General features: G+C 47.8%; 1 protein-coding gene across 1 annotated transcript; it reads left to right on the forward strand.

The window, feature by feature from the left end:
• The first annotated feature begins 9,040 nt into the window (after positions 1–9,040).
• On the forward strand, positions 9,041–11,118 carry LOC123038832 (probable serine/threonine-protein kinase PBL16). Its single transcript, XM_044462269.1, has 2 exons — positions 9,041–9,193; positions 10,496–11,118. The coding sequence occupies exons 1-2, from the start codon at positions 9,041–9,043 to the stop codon at positions 11,090–11,092; spliced, it is 750 nt and encodes a 249-aa protein (XP_044318204.1). The 3' UTR covers positions 11,093–11,118.
• Positions 11,119–17,064: the final 5,946 nt, after the last annotated feature.

A 17,064-nucleotide genomic window follows, 5' to 3' on the forward strand; every position in this document is an offset into this window, starting at 1 on the left:
CATAGGATACCCTAAGGAAACCATTGGGTATACCTTCTACCTTAGATCCGAAGGCAAGATCTTTGTTGCCAATAACGGATCCTTTCTGGAAAAGGAGTTTCTCTCGAAAGGAGTAAGTGGGAGGAAAGTAGAACTCGATGAAGTACTACCTCTTGAACCGGAAAGTAGTGCAGCTCAGGAAAATGTTCCTGTGGTGCCTACACCGACTGGAGAGGAAATTAATGATGATGATCAAGGTACTTCAGATCAAGTTGCTACTGAACTTCGTAGGTCCACTAGGACACGTTCCGCACCAGAGTGGTACGGCAACCCTGTCCTGGAAATCATGTTGTTGGACAACGGTGAACCTTCGAACTATGAAGAAGCGATGGCGGGCCCGGATTCCAACAAATGGCTTGAAGCCATGCAATCCGAGATAGGATCCATGTATGAAAACAAAGTATGGACTTTGACAGACTTGCCCAATGATAGGCGAGCGATAGAAAACAAATGGATCTTTAAGAAGAAGACGGACGCGGATGGTAATATCACCATCTATAAAGCTCGACTTGTCGCTGAGGGTTATTGGCAAGTTCAGGGGATTGAGTACGATGAGACTTTCTCTCCCGTAGCGAAGCTTAAGTCTGTCCGAATCATGTTAGCAATTGCCGCATACTATGATTATGAGATATGGCAGATGGACGTCAAAACGGCATTCCTTAACGGTTATCTTAAGGAAGAGCTATATATGATGCAGCCGGAAGGTTTTGTCGACCCTAAGAATGCTAACAAGGTATGCAAGCTCCAGCGATCCATTTATGAGCTGGTGCAAGCATCTCGGAGTTGGAAAATTCACTTTGATGAGATGATCAAAGTGTTTGGGTTTATGCAGACTTATGGAGAAGCCTGCGTTTACAAGAAAGTGAGTGGGAGCTCTGTAGCATTTCTCATATTATATGTAGATGACATACTTTTGATGGGAAATGATATAGAACTCTTGGACAGCATTAAGGCCTACTTGAATAAAAGTTTTTCAATGAAGGACCTTGGAGAAGCTGCTTATATATTAGGCATCAAGATCTATAGAGATAGACCGAGACGCCTCATAGGTCTTTCACAAAGCACATACCTTGATAAGATTTTGAAGAAGTTCAAAATGGATCAGTCCAAGAAAGGGTTCTTGCCTGTATTGCAAGGTGTGAGATTGAGCTCGGCTCAATGCCCGACCACGGCAAAAGATAAAGAAGAGATGAGTGTCATCCCCTATGCCTCAGCCATAGGATCTATTATGTATGCAATGCTGTGTAATCCCGTAGGTTTGGTAGGAAGGTACCAAAGTAATCCCGGCAAGGAACACTGGACAGCGGTCAAGAATATCCTGAAGTACCTGAATAGGACAAAGGACATGTTTCTCGTTTATGGAGGTGACGAAGAGCTTGTCGTAAAGGGTTACATCGACGCTAGCTTCGACACAGATCTGGATGACTCTAAGTCACAAACCGGATACGTGTATATGTTGAATGGTGGAGCAGTAAGCTGGTGCAGCTGCAAGAAGAGCGTCGTGGCGGGATCTGCGTGTGAAGCAGAGTACATGGCAGCCTCGGAGGCAGCGCATGAAGCAATTTGGGTGAAGGAGTTCATCACCGACCTAGGAGTCATACCCAATGCGTCGGGGCCGATCAAACTCTTCTGTGACAACACTGGAGCTATTGCACTTGCCAAGGAGCCCAGGTTTCACAAGAAGACCAGGCACATCAAGCGTCGCTTCAACTCCATCCGTGAAAATGTTCAAGATGGAGACATAGAAATTTGCAAAGTGCATACGGATCTGAATGTCGCAGATCCATTGACTAAACCTCTTCCGCGGGCAAAACATGATCAACACCAGAACTCTATGGGTGTTCCATTCATCACAATGTAACTAGATTATTGACTCTAGTGCAAGTGGGAGACTGTTGGAAATATACCCTAGAGGCAATAATAAAAGGATTACTATTATATTTCCTTGTTCGTGATAATTGTCTTTTATTCATGCTATAATTGTATTATCCAGAAATCGTAATACACGTGTGAATACTTAGACCACAACATGTCCCTAGTGAGCCTCTAGTTGACTCGCTTGTTGATCAACAGATAGTCATGGTTTCCTGACTATGGACATTGGATGTCGTTGATAACGGGATCACATCATTAGGAGAATGATGTGATGGACAAGACCCAATCCTAAGCATAGCACAAGATCGTGTAGTTCGTTTTGCTAGAGCTTTTCCAATGTCAAGTATCTTTTCCTTAGACCATGAGATCGTGTAACTCCCGGATACCGTAGGAGTGCTTTGGGTGTACCAAACGTCACAACGTAACTGGGTGACTATAAAGGTGCACTACAGGTATCTTCGAAAGTGTCAGTTGGGTTGACGCGGATCGAGACTGGGATTTGTCACTCCGTATAATGGAGAGGTATCACTGGGCCCACTCGGTAGTGCATCATCATAATGAGCTCAAAGTGACCAAGTGTCTGGTCACGGGATCATGCATTACGGTACGAGTAAAGTGACTTGCCGGTAAAGAGACTGAACGAGGTATTGGGATACCGACGATCGAGTCTCGGGCAAGTAACATACCGTCTGACAAAGGGAATAGTATACGGGGTTGCTTGAATCCTCGACATCGTGGTTCATTCGATGACATCATCGAGGAGCATGTGGGAGCCAACATGGGTATCCAGATCCCGCTGTTGGTTATTGACCGGAGAGTCGTCTCGGTCATGTCTGCATGTCTCCCGAACCCGTAGGGTCTACACACTTAAGGTTCGGTGACGCTAGGGTTATTAGGAAGACTTGTATGTGATCACCGAATGTTGTTAGGAGTCCTGGATGAGATCCCGGACGTCACGAGGAGTTCCAGAATGGTCCGGAGGTAAAGATTTATATATGGGAAGTTGTCAAACGGACACCGGAAAGTTTCGGGGGCATATCAGTATTGTACCGGGGCCACCGGAGGGGTTCCGGGGGTCCACCGGAGGGGCCACCCCTCTCGGAGGGCCTCATGGGCCACAAGGGGCAGGGAACCAGCCCCTGGAGGGCTGGGCGCGCCCCCCCCTTGGGCCCATGCGCCTAGGGTTGGGGTGAACCCTAGTGGGGGGCACCCCCTTTGCTTGGGGGGCAAGCCCCCCCTCCCTGGCCGCCGCCCCCCTCTAGATCTCATCTAGAGGGGCCGGCCCCCCTTGCCCCTTCCCCTATAAATAGAGGGGTGAGGTGAGGGCTGCAACACACTTCCAAGGCGCAGCCCCTCCCCTCCCCAACACCTCTCCTCCTCCGCGTGTGCTTGGCGAAGCACTGCCGGAGAACTGTCACTCCATCACCACCACGCCGTCGTGCTGCTGTTGGAGCCTTCTTCCTCAACCTCTCCTTCCCCCTTGCTGGATCAAGAAGGAGGAGACGTCGTCCGTTCCGTACGTGTGTTGAACGCGGAGGTGTTGTCCGTTCGGCACTTGGTCATCGGTGATCTGAATCACGGCGAGTACGACTCCATCATCACCGTTCCCTTGAACGTTTCCGCACGCGATCTACAAGTGGTATGTAGATGCAATCTCTCTCCCATGACTCGTTTCTTAGATGAACTCATAGATGGATCTTGGTGAAACCGTAGGAAATTTTTTAATTTTCTGCAACGTTCCCCAACATATACATATACAATTTCTCCTACATATGTTGCTTTGGTGCCTCCGGAGCACGATGACAAGTGGTTCATGGGGGCGGTAGCGGGTAATAGTATTCTCTTTTGGGATCTATGACCTGGTCGAGCAAAAATCCGGCTATTTCCTCTTGAAGTGCTAGTATGCGGTCCGATGGTAGGAGCTTATCCCGCACATCTCTGAACTGTTAAGAAGGAGATCAATATGCATGTGTATTAGTTGTGTGACTAGATATCGATAATGGTGTGAATAGTGTTCTGACAAACGTACCCAGTCCTGTCTATCAGATCTGCTCCTTTCAGACGCCATCATGCGAATGTTCTCGCAAACGTAGAATGCACACAGATTATTTCCCGAAGCCGCTTCAGGGCCTTTACGAGAATGGAATTGAATCAGATAATGATTAATCAAGCATGATAATTAATAAATGATATTGAAACAAGAATTAAAGAGATGGTAGGTAGCTAGTACTACTTAATTACTTACCTTTGGTCGATGCCAAAACAACTTTTTTGCCCATTTGCCTGGAGTCACCTTGATGAACTTTGCCCATGTCCTGCCCGCCGGCAAAGAAAATTAATAAAGGGGTTATTAAATAGTTCATATCAGGAAATGACGAACTAATAATAGGCCGAGATATAGTTAATAATGATTGAAACTACCTGTTGACTATCCCCTTCACGATGGTGTAGTCTTTATCTTCTTTAGTTAGTGAGTCCAGTAATTCAACTTTTTCTTCCTCAACTTTAATGTCTAACAAGATCCAGTGCCAACTGCATGCGCACACGTTTGCATATCTTAATTAAGCCGGCAAAGAAAAACAGAATTTGTAGTACAAGACAGTGTGACTCACGGGAAGTTGTAAGGAAGTAGTATATCTTCATTGGTATTGAGACGCTTCAAGAACTCTAGCATGCTTTCCTCTACACTTGCTTGATAAACTGGAAGCTTCCATATGTACTCATTAATGGTATTTGGGTCAATGAACCTAATGCCATAGCGTCCAGATTTTTTCATTTCATACATCTTCATCCTGCATATAATACCACAGAAAAGAATATAGTGAGGATAATTACATGTAATGATTGATCAAAATTATCATTACATAACTAGCTTGAGACTTAAATTACAGAAAGAAATCACTTACAGACAATAGCAACTGACGATAGACTTGTCGAGTGCGTCTTGAGTGTATAGCTGAAATAGTTCTGAATACTCAACAGCCAGAGCTTTCTCATGGTAGTAATGCTCATGCTTGACATTCACCATGAGGGACTCTCGATTGGAAATCTTGGTAATGTTCACGTACCATTGATGCAATTCATACATTCTCGTTGGGAGGTCCTTGACCTTGTCTGGATGGACCAAAGGTTGGCCCCGGACATATTTCCGTTTTATTTCTGATTCTCTAAGCGGAGACATGGGCTCAATTTCGAGGAGTTGTCCAACAAAGATCTTGAGCATTTCAGCCTGCATTATATGCTCCTCCGTTATTACCACATCGCCCTGCTGGGGAACGCTAACGGTTTGCCCACAATAATATTTGGCGCGCGTACTCCTCTCATGTGTTGTTGGCACAACAAGCGGGAGGATCGCTTGCGCCGCCTGTTCTCCCTGCTGGGGAACGGTTTTCCCACATTTTTTGCCAGCTGCTTGTTGGCTCGAGCTCGAGCTCGCTTCCTTCTGTAGCCGTGCTCGATGTAGCTTCCTGATTTGATGCTCATAGTCTGAGTCAACGGGCTTGGGAGCTGGTGCTCTAGCCATACGAATGAAGTGGTCAATCGTTTTCTCAGGCACTTTCTCCTTTGGCGGCGGTGCCGGTTTCGGTCCAAAATGGGCGTCCACTTGGGCCTGCACTATGGCTGTGTTTTGCTCCTCGGTCATGTTGTAAGGCCTCCGAGGAAGAGGAGCGAGGCTTGGACCATATTTATATCGCTTGTCTCCGCCTGTACTTCCTGTACTACCTCGACTCGTACTGCTATGCACCATAGCTGCGGCGTGTCTCTTCTGCGATTGCTGAGACGGCGGAGATGGCTGACGTGGCTGACGCTGTGCCGGACTTGAAGCAGGAGGAGTGGCCTGACGCTGTGCCAGACATGAAGGGGGAGGAGTCTGCTTAAGCGTTCGGGGACTTGGAGGAGGTGGCGGACTTCGAGAAGGAGTCGGCTCACGCGTTCGTGGACTTGGAGGAGCGGGAGTCTACTGACTCGGTGGCGGACTTTGAGGAGGAGACGGCTCACGCGTTCGTGGACTTGGAGGAGCGGGAGTCTGCTGACTCGGTGGCGGACTTCGAGGAGGAGTCGGCAGACGATGCGGTGTCGGTGGACTTGGAAAGATGATGCAATCCTTTCTCCATAGGATGATACGATGTACGGCCTCTCCCAGTGTGCGCTCGCCGTCACCTCCAGCAATGTCAACTGCTAGCATCGAATATGGCTGCACCACTTCATCAACCATGACACGAGCATAGACCTCTGGAATCGGGATGCAATGGAAGGTTGCTTCAGGGGTAATTGTGAAAGCAACGCCGTCCGCCACCTTCATGGATATGTTATTCATTTTGGAGTGTAGCTCACAGTTAGTGTTCTCTATGATGTCATCCACTGGGTGGTATGTATCCAGCAATGTGTCTCTTGGGGCAGAACCAACGCTGCTTCTCGGCATGGATGGGACGATGCTATCCAATGATGGACGATCATCCGCTTGCTGCTGCAGATGCTGAGACCCCCTTTCCTGGCTAAGTGAGTCGATCTGCTGCTGCTGGAATTTGAGTGCCAAGTCCGCGTGCCTTGCTTCTAGGCCTTGAAGGCGTTCTGCGTCCTGCTTCCTATGCTCCTCCTCCAGCTTCCTCTTCTTCTCCTCCTCCATCTTCTTTCTTGCACGGGACCTGTAGTCATCGTTCCAGTCCGAAAAGCCCTCATACCAGGGAATAACGTCCATGCCTCGTGTTCTTCTCGGGTGTTCAGGATTTCCCAGGGCGCGCGTAAGCTCGTCGTTCTCTCTGTTGGGCATGAACACCCCCGCTCAAGCTTCTTCTATTGCGTCAAGTATCTTTTGTTTGGCTCCTTTTAGACTTGCCTTCTTCGAAACCAGGCCTGTCTTCGGGTCCAACGCCCCCCATGCGCATAGAACCAAGTTCTGCACCTGGGGGGGCAGCTCCTAGTAATCGGAGTGACCCCTGCACCCTCCATCTCTTGCTCAGACTTATCCCACTTAGTCATTCCCACCGCGTAGCCACCTGGACCCAGCCTATGGAACTGCGTCTTTTTTGCGGCATTGGCCTTGTTTTTTATAGACCGTTCCTTAGATATTTCTGAATCCTTGAATTTCAGGAAATCGTCCCGGTGTTCTCTTTGCTTCTCCAGTGTTCCCGTGAATTCTGGAGTCTTCCTTTCTGCAGCGAGGTAGTTGGCCCATACAGTTTTCTTGTGGGTGTTGAATGCAATTGCCATTTTCTTAAGAGCAGCGCCCTTCACTTTGTCCACATCTGCTTTAGTAAAATAATCTGGTAGGGTGAAATGTTCCATCAGAGAATCCCAAAGGTCTTTTTTGGCTCTGTCGTCGACACAAGTAACACCTGGACGTTTAGTCTTTGGCTCTTTCCATTCTTGAATGGAGATCGGGAGTTTGTCCTTCACAAGAACTCCCCACTGACGAGTCCACTTGTTTCCAATGTTCTTAGGCGTCAGGGGTTCGCCACTAGGTTTGACGGATTCAATGTTGTACTTTACACCATCCTTCAACAATCTGCCCGGGCCTCGCTTTGTCCTGCTGTCTATAGAAGCAGATTTGCTCGATCCGGAGGGCTGGAAGAAGGAAGATCGATTCGTTCATATATCTTAAAATAAAAAAAACATGTGATGATCACCAGATGCCTGCTTATATAAATATACCTCGCCGGTAGTCTTTGTTATTTGAAGATCAGCATTCTCTGTCTCATCATAAACATTGTTTGTGTCATCATAATCAGAATCATAGTTCATGACTTCATCAGCACAGTCGTCGAGATCGAATATCTTTTCATCACCCTCTCCGGTATTGTTCAGATATTGGGAGCCGTCATCTGCTTCATTCAGATCATCTAGCCTGCCAGGGCTGCGTATGATGTCGAACAATTCCTCTTCTCTGTCTCTGTCGGTATTGTCCGCCATAGCTTTTACTTAACTAATACAGAAGAAATATAGAATAATTTAGTATTCAAATTACAATGCATGGATGCAATCAATAAGGAAAAATTGAATCATATAGTACATAATATATATGCATCGTCTCGACTAATATATAATCTCAAATATACACCATCGTCTCGAATAATATATATAATCTTGAATACATCGTCTCGAATATTATATATCGAATACATCACTGGCTAGGTACCTAATAAAGATTGAGTACTACAGAAGAATCTAGGGCGCCACTCGCGGTTCCTGGGACGCGGGCGGTGGACACCCAAAGAGAAGGAACCATCACAGGATCATATCTCCGGTCATCTGCCCAAAGAACCTACCAAGTAGTGGAGAATCTGACGTCGTCCATAGAAGCCATGCAGCGATGGGTTCATCGTCTACGAGTACATGGAGAACGGCACACTCTACGACCACCTGCACCGTAACCAGGGCTCCTCCGCACCATCACTGGTGCGGGTGTGCTGGAAGACGCGCATAGAGGTGCTCCTTTGTGTGTCGCGCGCCATCAAGCACCTGCACTGTCATGCCGATGCACCGATCATCCACCGTGACATCAAGTCAAGTAACATCCTTTTCGACTCCAGGTGGGTGCCACATGTGTCGGACTTTGGCTCGTCACTCACCTGTCCAGGGGCGGACCCACCTTGGCCCAGCAGATAGCCCATGACACCAGGTAAAAAATTATCTTTTGTTATACATATAGAGCCCACGTAGACTTGGACACCCTTAAATTTCTGAAAGGGACACCCCGTGCAGACCAAAAAGGCCACAACTAGCCAACAAGGCCGCAGACGGCCCAGCCAACTAGCAGCGCGTGACGCCCTGGCAAAGGCCCAGCACATACGTCCATTGATCAATGGATCAATTCATCGATACGTACGTGCCTGTCGCCTTCCTCTACTCACCGCTGCGCTTCGTGCCCCTATCCATCGTGCTTGCAACCGCCGCCTATCGCCAGATCGCCCCAATTCGCCCAATCAGTGAAGAACGAAAGAATAGGTATCTTGGATCAAACCCCAACTCGGTGTGTGTCTGCCTCTATTGCAATTTCCAAATCCTGTTCCAACTCGGCGTGGCCTTTGGGGGCTTCAGGGAGGTCTCATGGCGGGGCGGCGGCCCTGGCAGTGGAGGTCGCGTTGGTCGTGGGCGGATCGCACGACTCGAATGCGGGCAGGCAACCATGGCCGCTCGGGCGGCATGGTTGTCGGCGTTGGTGGACCGGGGCGGCGGCGGGGGAGCTGAAGCACCGGGGTTCATCACCTATCCAGTCCCATTCTGGTCGACGGTGACGGCGTCCGTGGACGTCGTGTTCCTCCTTGCAGGCTCCGTCGTGGTGTTTCTTCTCCCTCCATCTTACTCCGAGTGAAAACTTGATCTTCGGATCAGACGGTGGTGGCGTTCTTCGTCGTGCCCTTCCTGGAGGCACCGTCTTGGAGTCCTCGGTCCGGCGTGTCCGTCGCGCATCCTCCTGGACGATCTCTCCTTGGTGGTGGTCTCGGTCGACTCTTAGCGGATCTTTTTTTGCTTATCTTTTAGATGCTTTGTGTCGTTGAGGTTGCGTGTCGGTGCCCGGCATTCATGTATCTTGCCTTGGGTCAGTGTGGCGTGTGTTTGTATCGGATACTCGTTGTTGTGGTTGTGGTTATGCTTTATAATATAAAGCGGGGGAAACCCTTTTTCATAATTAGGGCTACTGGTTAAGATTATAGATTTTGGTTATATTGGCTATTGGACTATTTAGCTATTGTAGTGGTCAGTGGAGAACAATATTGCAATACTCTAGTAGACAAGGACGGCTGGAAGCACCGGCAACATGTCAAGTAAGTTATATTTTACTTTCGTGCAATTGCAATTCATGTTATGTATGTACACATGATTCATAGTTTTCTCATTTGCAGAAAATATAAATATCTAAATAATTACAAATTAGAGAAGCTCAGTTTACTGAAAAAAGAGAAGCGGATAGTGTAAGATGAAGGCCCGTCACATGAACATAATATCTTTTTATATATTGGATAAAAGGCCAAAGGCCCAACTTTATATTAATAAAGCCACCAACCAACCAACAAGAAACAAGCATCCACACCCAACAGAGCCCCATCATGAACATAACCAGAATGATGGCTCAGTCCTGCCACAGTTGGGCGGACAAAATGATGCCTCACCACACGAACGGATTGATGTCCTAGCCCCTCCATCACCACCTGGATAGAATAATGCCTCCACACATGAACCTAGTTCTGCCAATAATACAAGGAATTCATTTCAAGTTGAAGAAGAGATCAATTGGGAAGAAGAAATTAAATTTGATCCAGGTAAAAGAAGAAGCATAGATGAGTATACCATCCAAATCATAGAGATATGTTGCTAAGTAGTTTTGTTTCTTTTGATTTGTAGGCAATCAAGATCTAGCGATGCATTTTCTCATCATCGGTTGTACTTTATTCATAATTTGGAAACTTTGATTCACCTTTACTGTTCAATTTTCTATGATCAAATAATATTGATAAGGTGAACTCTTTATTTTGGAATTTGGTAATCATATTCACGGTCATATCGTATTCTAGGTATATCATATTGCTAAATGTGCTAATTTTATGTGTATTATGACTTGATATCCACGTATATATGATAGACTTGGGACCCCGAGTCATTTTTATCCTGGGTCCGCCCCTGCACCTGTCACGTGGCGAATGTGAAGGACTCGGGGTTGGAGTGCCCTGTTATGGGCACATTTGGGTACGTCGACCCTGAGTACTGCCTAAGAGGCCGCGTGAAGCCGGCGAGCGACGTGTACAGCCTGGGTGTGCTGATGCTCGAGGTTTTGACAGGGAAACGGGCATTTCTCCAAGGGGGGTTGAAGATAAAGGAAGATCTAGCATGTTTTGCATCTCCCATCATCGAGGCTGGTAATATTATGGAGTTGCTGGACAAGCGGCCTGTACCGGAGCCAACACCATTGCAGTTGCAGGCGCTGAAGCGTGTGGCGCAAATTGCACGATGCTGTGTCAAATGGGTTGGGAGGGCTCGGCCGGCCATATCGGACATCGTTGCCAACCTCGAGATGGTGCAGAAGTTGATCTGCAGAGACGAGCCATGTTTAGTTGACGAGTCAGTCGTGTGGCCTTTTCTTGAAAAGGTCGACGAGTCGCCACATGCCAAGGGTGTGCCATCAGCAGGCTACCAGCCCAATCTGGTACACCAGAAACTGATTGAACTCTGTTCACATTAACCAATTGAATCATGGGAATACACGGCTGAGGCGAGAATTGATTTTCTGTTTAAATACTACTCCTACATTACATGTGTTTTTCCATACCTTTTGCATTCGGTTCTAGCTATTTCTGCACCCCCATAATAGACCAGAATAACAAATATGTATCACCTCCACCCTTTATGGGAATATTAATGGAATGTATTTTTTAGTGTTCCTCGGATGAAAAGATATGTTTGGAGCAATCCAAGAAGCGTCACGTTGAAAGGATCGATATAGTTGACTAGAGGGGGGGTTGAATAGGCAACTAACAATTTTAAACTTTTCTTTACCAAATTAAACTTTGCATCAAAGTAGGTTGTCTAGATATGCAACTAGGTGGGCAACCTATATGATGCAACAACACCAAGCACACAAGCAAGCAAGGAAAGTAACACAAATAAACTTGATCAAGTAAAGGCACGAGATAACCAAGAGTGGAGCCGGTGGAGACGAGGATGTGTTACCAAAGTTCCTCCCTTTTGAGGGGAAGTATGGCTCCATTGGAGCGGTGTGGCGGCACAATGCTCCCAAAGAAGCCACTAGGGCCACCGTATTCTCCTCACGCCCTCACACAATGCGAGATGCCGTGATTCCACTATTGGTGCCCTTGAAGGCGGCAACCGAACCTTTACAAACAAGGTTGGGGCAATCTCCACAACTTAATTGGAGGCTCCCAACGACACCACGAAGCTTCACCACAATGGACTATGGCTCCGAGGTGACCTCAACCGTCTAGGGTGCTCAAACACCCAAGAGTAACAAGATCCGCTAGGGATTAGTGGGGGGAATCAAATTTCTCTTGGTGGAAGTGTAGATCGAGGCCTTCTCAACCACTCCCGAGCAAATCAACAAGTTTGATTGGCTAGGGAGAGAGATCGGGCGAAAATGGAGCTTGGAGCAACAATGGAGCTTATGGGGGAAGAGGTGAGTTCACTTTGGAGAAGAAGACCCCCTTTTATAGTGGGGGGAATAATCCAACCGTTACCCCCCACAGCAGCCACACAGAGAGCGGTACTACCGCAGGGGCAGCGGTACTACCGCTGGCCCAAGCGGTACCACCGCTCCCCCTCACAATACTGCCGCTGGACCCAGAGCGGTACTACCGCTTACAAGCGGTACTACCGCCTCTACTGCCGCAGCTAGTACCGCAAAACCCGACACGGAAAAAGAGCCCTCGAATCGAGGCGGTAGAAGCACGTAGCTGCTGCGGTACTACGGTTGGGAGCTCCCAGCGGTACTACCGCTCAGGAGCGGTACTGCCGCTTGTAGCACCCAAGCGGTACTACCGCTGTGGCCCGCGGTACTACCGCTGGGTCCAACAGAAGCACAGGAAGATAAAGAACAAAGCTCTCCATTGAGGCGGAAAGGCTTGGAGGGTGTGCAAAGGATGTGTACGTGCTGATTCCACCCTAGCCTTACCAAAGCGGACCCCCTCTTGATAGTACGGTGACTCCTACGAATCTAGTCCACCAAACTGAATCTAAAGGACCACACCGTCTTCGCTTCAAACTCCGAGGGGAGGGAATCATCTCGTGCCAAAGGATGAATCTCTGAAAAACTCAATGCACACGATTAGTCCGCAAAAGCATTGTCATCAATCACCAAAACATCTTAGGGATAAATATGCCCTTACAATCTCCCCCTTTTTGGTGGATTGACGACAATACATGATTTGCACAAACGGGAAAAGACAAAGGACATAAGCAAACCCCACATCTCTAAAATATAGACGGCCTCCCCCTAGATGTGTGCCATCACGATAAGTGCTTTGGACTGCACGGCACACAAATTAGGATCAACACCCCCCCTGTATTTTAGAGACCAACAATCTAAGCGCGATCCATGGTAGCAGGGTATATAACATAATAAGCATGTAACTCATAAGATACCAAATGACTAGAGACATAGATAATGATAAGATAAATATAAGGTAGCATATGTCTCACACCATATGTCCAGAACTTAGGTCTCACTGAACACAAAACCAAACAAAGCAAATGGTAGCAAACACAACGAAATCAACGAAACCACAAGGACACACACTCGCAACTTAAAGACACAAATCCCTAAACTCTCTCCCCATTTGGCATCGAGACACCAAAAGAGGCAATGAGCGATCCTACGGCTCCAGGTGAGAGCAAACTGAAGATCTCGAACATCAGAACGTAGCGGGATCGTCTGCACCGCCGTCCTCAGTCGGAAACTGTTCGACATCTGAATCGGTCCACGGACGGTGCTGCTGGGCCCACTCCTCCTCCTTAGTGATCTGACCCTCAGAGCCGCTGGTAACTGTCGCACCCAACTAACGCATAAGCTCCTTCTGGCGTCCCCTTGCCTTCTTCTCAGCCACGTGAGTCATGTACTGACCATGAGACTCCATGCATAAAAGCTTCTTCATCTTGTGCTTGAGCTTCTGTGCCCAAGAGGGCTCTGCCCCAGAAGGCTCATAGTCACCATCATCACCATCATCAGCCTCGCCCTCGGTCTCCATGGCAGCAGCAGAAGATGGAACCCCAGATTTAGGAACGGAGGTGCCCCAATTATCCTTCTTCCTCAGACGCTTGATGTCATGAGAAACCAGCTCTCCAGTTTCCAGCACCTCCTCGGGATAGGTGCGTCTCCAAGACTTCTCAATGAGCAACATGATGAATGGAGCATAGATCGGGCACTTGCACTCAGAAACAACAGAAAGAAGTTCAGACCACATAACATGGGAGATGTCCAGGGACTCGCCAGTGTTTGCTTCCTTCTCACGCTGGCAGAAGATAAGCATGTCCACGAGGTAGGAGTGAACCATGTCCTCATTCCCGATACGAGGGAAGAGAGTCTCGCGGAAGACACGGTGAAGGATGTCCAGAAAGGCAGGCAGCTCATAGGTTTCCTTCCTAGTCTCTGGGTTGATCTTCCGAGTACAGTAGGGCCACGGGGCTTGCTTGTGAGTGGAGGTAACATTGCGGTGAGGACGGAACCCGACTGGAGTCTCAAGCCCTTGATCTTCCACCTCAAGCAACTCCATGAAGGCCTTCCACTTGACAGCTAGCAACTTCCCATTAGTCATCCAAGTCAGAGTCCTGTCTTCATTAGTTCCAAGATGGACAGTGGCATAGAATTGAGCCACCAAATCTGCATCAAAGTCCTTGTTGAACTGCATGATCCTGGGAATGTTCAGCTGAGAGCACATCTGAAGGGCTTCACCAAAGTACTCAGGGTCCTTTTCCATAGCATCCGTGTTGATGGAATGGACATTGACAAAGAGGTTCTTCTTAGACTTGATCACCTCAAAGTAGGTGGCATACTGAAAGCGGTTCCAGAATGGGCGATTGACCAAATTGGGTTCTTGGTATTCAGTGTATGGGTTGCGGCGACGCCTGTCCCAGAATTCCTTGGAAGACATCTCAGTCACCTTCTTGCCACTAGGCTTCGGCCTGTTGGCTGGCTTCTTCTTGGGATGATTGGCACTGGAAGAAGCACCCCACTGGTGGTGGTGGAGCACTGGAGGAACCACCTGCAGGCTCAGATGTGCGGTAGCGCTTTGACGTGGAACGCCCGGGGTTGACACGTCGGACTTGCTGCTCAGGATGTTCATCACCTGGAACCAAACACACGGACACACGAAACAACCAGAAAAAACGATCAAAACCAACAAATACACCAAACAGAGATCAATACGTGGTAGGATACGATGGAGCTGGGCATCAGGCGGTAGTACCTCGACCTTCCGCGGCAGTACCGCTGGAGTGGTAGTACTGCTCTAGTGCCGCTCACGCGGTAGTACCGCTCAAGATGGGCGGTAGTACCGCTCGAGACGAGGAACAGCAGTTCCCTACTGCCGTGGACAGATCCGGCACTACCGGAGATGCCAAATTCAAAAATAAACCTACCAAACATCAATCCAAGGAGTATAGTTGCCTTCTCCAACCTACTCAAGCCTAGTTTTGGCCAAAAAACTAGAGATGCATCCACTATTGCCCCTAAAACACTAGATCTGAAATCTAGACAAGAAGAGAAGAGGAACGAGGGCAATACCGGCATCCATGGCAAGAGGACGAGGTGGGGATTGACTCCACCGAAGGAAATGGAGAGGAACGACCCGGAGACGGAGGGCCGCCGGGGCCCTCCCGCGGCGAGATGGCGCTGGAGAGACGAAGAGGAACGAGGGGACGAAGCAAATGGGCATGGGGGGAGAAAACCACCCCTGGCCACGACTTAACCCCCGGTCCCGCCCCTCAGCGGTAGTACCACGCGTCACCAGCGGTAGTACCGCCCAGCACTACTCAAAACTAGACAAAAAACGCTTGGCTCAAAAAGAAAGGACAAACCGACGGCACGCAGAGAAAACCAAGATCCAACCAAAGAACACTAGCAAGAGGACAGAAGATGCACCCCCTTAAGAGAGGGGTGGTGGCCGAGGCCACCTATGTTTGAGTCAAGAGGTATGGCGCCGCGAAGATTTTAACCTTGGGCCCATGACCAAAACTCGTCTTTGAAGCACAAGTACCATCAAAAATGGCTAATGTGAAAGAGTGAGATTAGTTTATGCATTATGGGGGCAGGGAAAGTTCATTGAGAGAACAACACTCCCCCTATGTCCATGCCTACACCTAAACTAGACAGCAAGTTGAGTGTGGTGGGTTGTGCAAGGGTTCAAGCCACATTGCTCGAATCAATGATATTTAGCTCATGCCTTAACTCGTGAAATCTTGCTTCATCCAAGGGTTTCGTGAAAATATCTGCAAGGTTATCATGAGTGTTGACATACTTGAGCTCGATCTCCCCTCACCTAATATGATCCCGGATGAAGTGATACCGAATCTCAATATGCTTCGTATTGAAGTGTTGCACCGGGTTGAGAGAAATCTTGATGGCACTTTCATTGTCACACCAAAGAGGCACTTTGTCACAAATGACACCATACTCCTTTAAAGTTTGCCTCATCCATAGGAGTTGTGCACAACAACTACCGGCCGCCACATATTTGAAGGAAATATGCCCTAGAGGCAATAATAAAGTTATTATTTATTTCCTTATTTCATGATAAATTTTTATTATTCATGTTAGAATTGTATTAACCGGAAACATGATACATGTGTGAATACATAGACAAACTGAGTGTCACTAGTATGCCTCTACTTGACTAGCTCATTAATCAAAGATGGTTATGTTTCCTAGCCATGGACAAAGAGTTGTCATTTGATTAACGGGATCACATCATTAGGAGAATGATGTGATTGACTTGACCCATTCCGTTAGCTTAGTACTTGATCGTATAGTATGTTGCTATTGCTTTCTTCATGACTTATACATGTTCCTATGACTATGAGATTACGCAACTCCCGTTTACCGGAGGAATATTTTGTGTGCTACCAAACGTCACAACGTAACTGGGTGATTATAAAGGTGCTCTACAGGTGTCTCCGAAGGTACTTGTTGGGTTGGCGTATTTCGAGATTAGGATTTGTCACTCAGATTGTCGGAGAGGTATCTCTGGGCCCACTCGGTAATGCACATCACTTAAGCCTTGCAAGCATTGCAATTAATTAGTTAGTTGCGGGATGATGTATTACGGAACGAGTAAAGAGACTTGCCGGTAACGAGATTGAACTAGGTATTGAGATACCGACGATCGAATCTCGGGCAAGTAACATACCGATGACAAAGGGAACAACTTATGTTGTTATGCGGTTTGACTGATAAAGATCTTCGTAGAATATGTGGGAGCCGATATGAGCATCCGGGTTCCGCTATTGGTTATTGACCGGAAACGTGTTTCGGTCATGTCTACATTGTTCTCGAACCCGTAGGATCCGCACCATTAAGGTTTCGATGACAGTTATATTATGAGTTTATGTGTTTTGATTTACCAAAGGAGTTCGGAGTCCCGGATGAGATCAGGGACATGACGAGGAGTCTCGAAATGGTCGAGATGTAAAGATCGATATATTGGACGA

Source organism: Triticum aestivum, chromosome 2B, assembly GCF_018294505.1.
Source record: "Triticum aestivum cultivar Chinese Spring chromosome 2B, IWGSC CS RefSeq v2.1, whole genome shotgun sequence".
NCBI classification, from domain to species: Eukaryota; Viridiplantae; Streptophyta; class Magnoliopsida; order Poales; family Poaceae; genus Triticum; species Triticum aestivum.